The sequence below is a fragment of the Zalophus californianus genome, chromosome 7 (assembly GCF_009762305.2).
Source record: "Zalophus californianus isolate mZalCal1 chromosome 7, mZalCal1.pri.v2, whole genome shotgun sequence".
Lineage (NCBI taxonomy): Eukaryota > Metazoa > Chordata > Mammalia > Carnivora > Otariidae > Zalophus > Zalophus californianus.
The window spans coordinates 14,971,237-14,980,925 of record NC_045601.1 but is presented as its reverse complement, the minus strand read 5'-3'; the positions used below and the strand labels follow the sequence as shown (position 1 = coordinate 14,980,925).

Sequence of the window (9,689 nt, the reverse complement as noted above, 5' to 3'; positions counted from 1 at the left end):
ATCTATAAAAATCTACATCTGTGTATGATGAGACTCTACTAAAGTAGAAACATGAGTGTTTTAGTGACTGTCGTGCAAAGTATGCATATCCAAAAATATTTAATTGATTCAAACTTCATGAATGTGTCTTTGGAAAATTAAAAAACATCTAGAAAATCCTGACTTGAACAACAGAAAAGTTATAAATAAACATGACTTCAAGGAGAAAGCACCTAACTCACTTGATGTAATGTTGGCTAATGGCTGGGCATACACTTAAGCTAGCTTATGAATAAACTATATTAAATTCAATTGAAAACATCTTTGACACAGTGTATCCCCCATATTCCATACCACTAAGCCACTAAAGATTAGAAAAGAACATTAACTAGTTTAGTTGGATTACATGGCAATGCAAGCCAACCCATGAGTCATAATCTAACCAAAAAAAATCCAAGGATGTTTACCAATTGGGCGGCTTCCCTAAGAAGGGTATTTATAGCACAAAGAGCTTCAATTTATCCTTCTGAAATAAGATTTGGTTATCACAGACTGAGAAGTGAGGCTAAACATAGCAATGGGGTTCTAAAACCTGCATATGCTGAAATACTTAGAGTAGTTGAGCTGAACCATACGTTACCATCGCTTTGTAGTACCTTTACCCGGGCATTTAGCTTAACACTTTACTTGATTTCTTTGCATGTCTAGATGCCCACCATGAACTCCTCAAGGAAAGGGGCCTCTTTGTAGCCACAGAATATCTCAGAGCTGCTGTGAGCACTTTACAAAGGACTGGGAAATTAGATTGTTGAAATAATTACAGAACTTAATTTTCTTTTAACTGCATTCTTTAGAACAGGGATGAGGAAGTCATAAACTTGGCAGACAGGAGAATGTAGTGCTCCAGAGCATGGGTTTTAGAGTCACAGAGTGCAGGCTCTGCCACTCAGCATGTGTGTAACCATGGGCAAGCCTGAGCCTCAGCCTCTGCATCTGGAAAATGGGTATAATAACAATGCCCACCGCAAAGGGTGTTGTGAACAACACAGGTGAAGATGCATATGAAGCTTGTAGTATGGTCACTGGCACAAACCAAGGGTTCAATAAATGTCAGCTATCACAGTGCCTTTGCTAAACATTTTAAAAATTGGTAAACATTTATTCCATTTTTTGTTTCATTATTGCTAAATAAATTATAATCTCATCTTCTTCCTAAATCAGCTCCTCTTTGAAACTCCCTTAGAGAAAACAGAATATGCTAGATATTTTCAAAATCAACACAGGGAACTGCCCGGAGCATATGCAATTTTTGTGGGCACACGGTATTCAAAGGGCACCACTTCACGTCCACGTTTGCGCAGCACAGCTAAGGAAAAGAACCCAGATTTTAAAAAGTATATTGTCAGTTAGCTCCAAATGGCTGTGAATCAGAAGCATTTGTAACATTCTAACTCTCCTAACTGCCATACAAAAGAATGTCCATTCAGTTATTCAAGTATTCATTCATTCACTCACTCAAATATTTATTGAGCCCCAAATTGCATTCAGGCAATGTTCTTGGTGCTCATGATATATGGTGGATAGAACACACAAAGACGCCTGCCCTTGTGGAGCCTACATTCCAACATGAAGCCAAGGTCACCTAAAATAAAGCATTCACTTCGTCATTCCCTTTATATAAAATAACATAGTTTCTCATTCATTGTATCAGACTTTTATATTGCTAATAAAGACCCTTATATATTTTTTTCTTTCTTTACTTTTGTCTCTTTTCCTCAACCTGCCCTTCTGTAACAGAAACTGAATATAATATCCCTCTCAAATACAAGGCAGATACTCATAGTTATTAAAGCTAAAAACAAAATTGCAATAATACAGAAGATTATTTTTACAACTATGCCGAGTGGCAATAATTAGCTTTATTCCCAGACTCTGCTAGCCAGAAATATAGTAGGAATGTGATTTTATATAAATATATATATATTTTTTTCTTTTCTTCTTTTTTTGCTATTGTAGACAAAAATGCCCTCCATGGATACTAGTCAGCAGTTTTACTTCCTTCCTTATAGAAGGCTGAATACCCATGAAGCCCTGAAACAAAGAATTCTCTTTTGGGAATGGGTTTTGTTTGAATATGACTTTCTCTCTTTCAGCTAAATGCAAACACCACTAAACTTATTAATAAGAAGGAGATTTCAAAGTTAATGAAAGTGACATTTATGAGAAAAGCATAAACTAAAATGAGGGGATAAAGAACACAGAGAGAGATTCACTGGATTGTCTTTAGCTGCAATGGAAGGTGGAGCCAAAGCTTTAAAATTCTGCACACATGTGTCCTATTGAACAGGATCCTTTTTACCTGGCTGCCGTGAGATCCAGAAGATGCTGCCACCGGTCGTTGACCTTCCCGAGCTTGTACTCAATCTCAGAGGCTTTGCTTTCATGGCTGGCTCGAGCAAGTCGTTCTCCCATTTGCTGGAGCTGTATTTTGTTCTCTTGGGCAACAGCAATTTCCTCTTGATAATCCTGCATAATAAATAGCAATCACAGAGATCAGAAATCATATTTTTAATGCATTCAGCCTGGCTCCACTAGAAACATGATAATTGCCATTTTCTATTGCTTGGAATAGTTTGGGCATGAGGAGCGCTGTGTGCTTATCAGTCCATGTACACAAGAATTAGGGGTACCTACTATTTTCAGGATGTGCACAGACTCTAGATTGAATTTTCATGAAGATTTTCTTAAAGAGAACAGAGATGTTTTTATTTACTTAAAATGGGCATTAAAAAATCATTAACAGTGTATACATAGATATAAAGACAAAACTTGAAGGATTTTAATGCTGGGAAATTATACCTTATTGTTATAATCACCAACCTGGGTGTTATATTTAGAATCAATCCTCATACAAATAGTTGCTAAGAGGCTTAGAAGTTGTGTGTATGTGTGTGTGTGCGTGTGCACAATTATATATGTGCAACTGACATATATGTGTATTTATATGTAAATGTATATAGGTGTTTCTGTCAATTATTTGTGCAGAATGAATTTAAAAATGAATACCTTCATTTTAATGAGCTACCCTCTATACAATGTCAATATTTTACAACACATAAATCAATGGCAAATTAACTCGCAAGAATAATAACCATTAGTCTTAGGGGATTAATGTGTCTCAGATGTTTTTCATTTACCCAGTTTCAGTACTCACTCCTCTTAAAGATTGTTTTGGATAAGGAAGTACTGGCTCCCTAGGCATGAGAAAGGCCACTGAATGGCATGGTTTAAGTGGATGAATGGACATTTCCTATCTTCCCCAACCCTCACCGCCTGACCGATGATCCTCTCACTCCTGCCACCGTGACAAAAGCCAATCTTTAGAATCGCCTTTTCTTCATTTTTGGGCTAAACTCCTGTCATGCAGCAAATATTATCTCAACAAAATAATACACAAAGACAGGTTAGAGGGTCATGGATATTTTAACCCTCTCCCGCTCTAAAGTTAGTGTGGCAACAGGGCTATCCTCTCAGGTCAGTTATCAAAGCAAGAAGGCCCCTAAAAAATGAGAGAAGCCAGTGCAGGTCTATTCGATCTCAGTGCTGAGTGCTCTCTTCAGGTCCAGCAACCCCACCCCATCTACTCTCCATTTTATGTTACTTCAGCACAGTGGGATTCAATGACCAATATACCAGATGCACTGACCCCAAAGAGGCAAGCTCATAAAGACTTCTTTTGAAATCTCATAACTCATTTTATATACAGAATAGTATAGCTAATATTTTAAAGATTGTCTGACATCGTGCCAAACTAAAGGTCTTCTAAATTTTAAATTGTGATTGTATTTTGTCCAAGAGACAGCTTTTTCCACACCCCCCAAAATATGCATCTTAAATTTCATGAAGAAAATCAATGATTTCTTAACCAAAACTTATTCTATAGCAAGCTTCACTATAATACCTATAGCCCCTTAATCATGTCCAGTAGAGCATTCTCTGATATCTAGAAACTATCAAAGTGCAAAGCTATTGGCAGATGTTAGAATGAAATCTGTATTATCTTAGTTCACATTTTAAAGGTTTACAATATCAAATATACAAATGCTTATTGCTAGAATTTGACATGTTAAGTGGAAGCCTTAAAGCCATTACTATCACATGCTTACACTGGAGTTTTTTCCCTTTATGTGCATGCATGGAGAAAGAGTTTTTCCTAATAATTACTTGTATTTATTTTAGAATGAATGAGGCTATAATTCATTTATTCAGTATTTGGTAATGACTGAGTACTTATGAGAAGACAGGCATTGCTCTGGGTGCAGGAGATACAGCAATGAACAAAATAGGCAAAGACACTTCGGGCAAAGCTGACAATCCAGTGGGGCTCCCACTGTAGACAGATAACAAACAAGTAAATAGGGAAAGTATGCTGTGAACCAGACAGTGATGTGTGTTAACAAGAAACATAAACTAAAATAAAATCAAAATGATTAATTGTTTGAAAGCCATGTGGAAGCACCACTGATACCATCAAAAATATTTTTATTTCATTTTATTTTTTAATTTTTTTTCATATTTAAGTTTAAAAAATTTTTTTTATATTTATGTTAATCACCATACATTACATCATTAGTTTTTGTAAAGATTTTATTTATTTATCTGTCAGAGAAAAAGAGAGAGAGAGAGAAAACCCAAGCAAGGGGAGTGGCAGGCAGAGGGAAAAGCAGGTTCCCTGCTGAGCAAGGAGCCTGATGCCGAACTCCATCCAACCACCCCAGGATCATGACCTGAGCCGAAGGCAGACACTTAACCAACTGAGCCACCTGGTGGCTCAGTTTTCATTCTTGTAACTGTCGATGCATTCTGTTTTACAGAGATAATGTCAGTTTAATTAATCCTAAGAATTTTTTCTTTTAGTCCCTCTCTAGTGATTTTACCTCTTTAAAAACAAAAACAAAAAAAAAACACAAAAGAAAACTAATACACATAAATGATTCCTTCTGAACAGGTAGCTAAAACCAAAAAATATTGAACATTTATCTATCAGCAGGTAATTTACTTCAGCATATCCATATATATTGTATGTAAAGAAGGCCTTTCCATACAAGTTTATTTCATATTAAAAAGATAAAACATTTAAGATATAGTGCTCCTTTTACAGGAAAGTAATTTAATAATAAGTAAAACCATCTTTTATACCTGTTAAAAGTATGCCTAAGTGTTATGAAGAGTAAAAACATGTACATATACAGCCATGCATCCTGTACCTTCTTGAGCTTCTCTATCATTTCTTCAATGAGGATGTCTCCATTTTGAGAAACTTTGCTTTCCATCTGGGTCAACCATTCACAAAGCTCCTTGTTCTTTTCATTGAAGACTGCCCATTCATTCAATCTCTCACTTACTTGCTGCCGCCTTAAGGAGAGCTGAGCAGTTTAAATGGGAGAACACATAAAAGGATAATCAGAGCAGAACTTGCACCCTGAGGAAAAAAGCCAATAAACTGAGTTGGGTGGACTGGAATAAGCAATAGTTGTGCAACTCTTTAGGTCACTGTTCCTTGAGGTACAGTCCCAGGAGGGATCTAGGAAGGTTTCACAACAAGGACCTGCTATGAAATGTCAGTGGGAGGCATCCAACCCTCTACTTCCCTCCTGAAGAGCTGCATGCACATTCATTTATTCAAGGTTCTGAACAATCCAGCCTCATGCTGCAATTGGTTCTGTGTAGATTTCTACAGCATCATTGGATGTGCTTTTCCTAAAAGGGAAGAAGGGAGAAATAGGAAAGAGGAAGGGATAGAGAAAGAAGGAAGGAAAGAAGGAAAAAGGGAAAAAGGAAAGAAAGAAAAATAAGGAAGAAAAGTGAAAAGGGAGAATGAACTGAATCACAGGTGTCTGCAGAGAGTGAAGCAGAGGGACACAATGCTAAGAGGTCAGAAGACGGATCGCTATGACTCAGCTCTATACCGATTCTTTTACTTTGGGCGAGTCCTCTTACTTGCCTGCCTGCTTTCTTTTTAATTTATTTACCTTTGTGTCTTTTTCGTTTCCTTCTTCCTTGTGCATCATGGCTTTATTGAGACATAATTCACATACCATACAATTTTGCTTAGCATAAAGTTTTCAAAGTTATTTATGTTGTAGCATGTGTCTATACTTAATTCCTCTTAACTGCTGAATATATTCTATCATAGGGATAGACAATTTTTATTTACCAACTCATCTGTGGATGGATGTTTTGGTTGTTTCCACACGTGGCTATTATGAATAATGCTGCTATTGTGTGTGGAGACACACGTTTAGTTGCCTTTGGGGTATATACCTACGAGTAGAATTGCCGGGTTACATGGTGGTACTACAGAGCATCTGTCAAAGTGCCTGCACCAATATACATTCCCACCAGCAGCAGGGTTCTCCTTTCTCCACATCCTCACCAACATTTGCTAGTATCTGTATTTTTGATTTTGGTCATCCTAGTGGATGTGAAGTAGTATCTCACTGTGGTTTTGATTCGCATTTCTCTGATGGCTAATACGCTGAGAATCTTTTCAGGTTTTTTGGCCAGTTTCTTTGGGGAACTATCTGGTCAAATCCTTTGCCCATTTTTGACTTGGGTGTTTTTTTTTTTTTTTTTTTTTTTTAGCACTGAGTTGTAAAAGTTCTTTATGCATTAGAGACACAAGGGGCCTGGTTCTTATCTCTAAGTCTAGAGTGATCCCTTCCAGTATTTTCAAATTGTATGACTTCATAATACTCTTGTTTTTGCAGTGCTGGTTGAGATACTAAGGGATATTTTTAATCGAGCTAAGCTACATGTTAGCAAAATATAATGTGATTTGAGTGGCAAGAAGATGATCCTTTTTTACAGATGTTCTACACACTCCTGTTGATAATGCTAGACATTCCACCAGTCATCTCATCGCATTAAGCACCTACTTCTCAATTTTCTTTTTTCCCACTAACACTTTATCATGAAAAACATTAGACATACAAAAAATTGAAAGAATTGTAATGGTAAGCACCCATAATATACTCACTAGACTCTAAAATTGTGAACATTTTGCTCCATTTTGCTTTAATACATATATTCCTTTATCCATCAATCCATTTTACTTTGTGATGCACTTCAAACCAATTTCCTTTTAAAAATCAAAATGAAAATATTTCTAAGGTACTATACACTTCCTAGTTAGCAATTCTGCCTAGGGTTGGCTCTGTTAATGATTGGGTAAATATTAGTCAAGGTCCCACACAACCCAAAATGTCTATGATTTTACATCTAAGAAAACACCTGGTAATTAGGCTTTGAGACCAGGTTCCCTATGCTGGGGCTAGCCCTAGTCATACTGAGCTGCTTAGATAGTGGGCCCCATAATCTAACACAGTTTCTGAAATGTCACTATTACAAATGCATTCTTTTGAATTAATTATGATCTTTTAAAATAAAAATTTCTCTGGGTAGGGTGACACTGATGAAATTCATTAAGTATTTCCCCATTAGTACAAGTCAGCTTATCATTAAGTTTTCTTTGAGGCAGAAAAATACAGAACAGCCCAAAAGCAGTGAATTTACTGGGGGTCGATACTGGTAGGAATGGAAAAGGCTAAGAAAACACCGGTTAAAAAGTTTTAGAGACGAAGTTCAACTAAAATAAGCTATACCAAGACCGTGCTGCAGCTAAGAGCATGATCCTTCCAGCACCCCCTTTCCTCTCGAACTCTGATAGCAGAGTGTATTCTGATCTTCTGCAGAATGCTAAGATTTGGAATTTTCTGGTGGATATGACCTTTTCCCTCTCATTCACACAGCATCCGAGTCAAGAGTGTGGCTGGTCATTACAATTCTGGTTCAATTCATGTCCAAACTGAAACTATATTTTCATAATTGGGACCTCTCAAAGCAACTGTTTTTTAAGACAAGAGTAAAAGCCCCCACCCTTCAGATTTAAGATTAATAGGTCTTGCTATGTATAGCTCCTCCTTTCCTCTTCCCCCAAATCTTGGCCACGAGCAAGGATGAATTCTAGGGCTTTCCCTTACAACATCTGCAGGGAAGATGACCACATAATAGAAAAATACTACCTATTTCTTTGAGAGGTAGGTTTTGTTATACCCATTCCAGAGAGACAAAGAGAAGTTAGACAAATTCGAGGCATTTGTTTGTAGTCAGTATGAGACAGAACCAGCAAAGCAACAGTCTTTGATACAGGCTGCGATATAACATTATGATCAAATATCCGGAGGCAGCTGAGATTCTAAAACAGTCTCTATCACTTACTAATGATATGACCAGGGCAGGGTTACTCATTCTTCTCTATGCCTTACTTCCTTCATTTGTAAATGAATTTTTCATCTGTTCCAAATTTCATCAAGCAAATGTTTACTGTTTGCAGTAAACAAATGTCTACTATGTGCCAAGCACTGACATATGTCCTGGAAGAGTAGGCTCGTAATAGAATACAAACAAGAAACAAATTTAAGGAAGTAACGAGTACATACTAAAGGTTTAACAAAAGCTGGGCATTAATAGACAAGGACGACTACTACTAGAGGGCACCATTTGAGTTTTTACTATTTTTTCCCCCTTGACACTCAGGTAGTCAACACCTCCACTGAGTAGCTTGAATATGCGTTTCTGGTGCTTATCACACAGCACCAAAGTGTTGCTTTCATTTGCTCACTGTAAAGCAACAGCTGAAAGAAGAAACAGGTAGACCACAAGCGCTGGTTACAAAGCAGCACCAGAAGCTTCTCGAGAGATATCAATTCATAATGGAGATGGCGTTTTCCTTTTGGTTTGTAAAATGGACATTTAGGCTATATGATAAGCGAACATTACCCTCTCTTTCTTTGGGGTTAGCTGAAACCCTCGAATTATTTATCAGCTTAGCACGTATTTAGGTTTTTCTCAAGGTCACAAACACTCTGCATTGCCAATAGCTGGCAAGTACCGGCTGAAACCTCCAGAGTGTGAGGCAGCTGAACAGGAAATACATCCTTTTTGACTTCAAATATTCTTACCATGACAATTTGAAAAACACCAAGCAATTACAAAATGATGATATATTTATATCTCAACTAGAATTACACACAGATCTACAAACCCAAATGGGAATAAAAATGGATAAAAGCTCTGGCAGTGGGCAGACACAACAAACCATTTGGGGAGTCTATTTGTGAATGGTATATACTTTCCTACGTTAACTCTCCTCTGAAACATTTACTTACAGCATGACTTCTTCATTCTCCTTGGTAGTCCCAATGACTCCTGCCTTCTTATCCACTGATTCGATCCGACTCTGAAGAGACAACTTGCTCTCTAACCGTGGGATAATGCCAGGTTTAACTAAAGTTTTTAGCTTTTAAAATGAGACCATAGGCTCAAGCTCATTTCCTTTTGTGGTTTCATACTTGACAGAGGTACTCCGGAAACACTAGCGCAAGGACTAGTAACTAATTTATATTCCTACTTGCAGTTATATCCTAGCACCTTTGGTATGACTACCCCTGACTAAAATCTCACTGGATTCAATAGTTTCTTTAGACTGAAGTAATGTGAGATCAGTATGCTTTAGCTTCATGCCTTAAGACATTCAAGTTAGAAAGTTTCTAGAAACACTCTGTATTCACTGTACTTCCTCTTTTTTTACTTAAGTCTTAGTCCACTCACAGGTGCAAGGTATTAATCTCTTCACAGCATATCATATG

The 9,689-nt window shown here is 37.2% G+C and overlaps 1 protein-coding gene across 1 annotated transcript in view; it reads right to left on the bottom strand.

Annotated features, from left to right (window-relative positions):
- SYNE1 (spectrin repeat containing nuclear envelope protein 1) overlaps positions 1 to 9,689 on the bottom strand; it is a 454,337-nt gene that overhangs the window by 53,996 nt on the left and 390,652 nt on the right. The window contains 2 exon segments of the mRNA XM_035728590.1: positions 2,339 to 2,505; positions 5,247 to 5,405. Coding sequence (XP_035584483.1) covers positions 2,339 to 2,505; positions 5,247 to 5,405 — 326 coding nt within the window.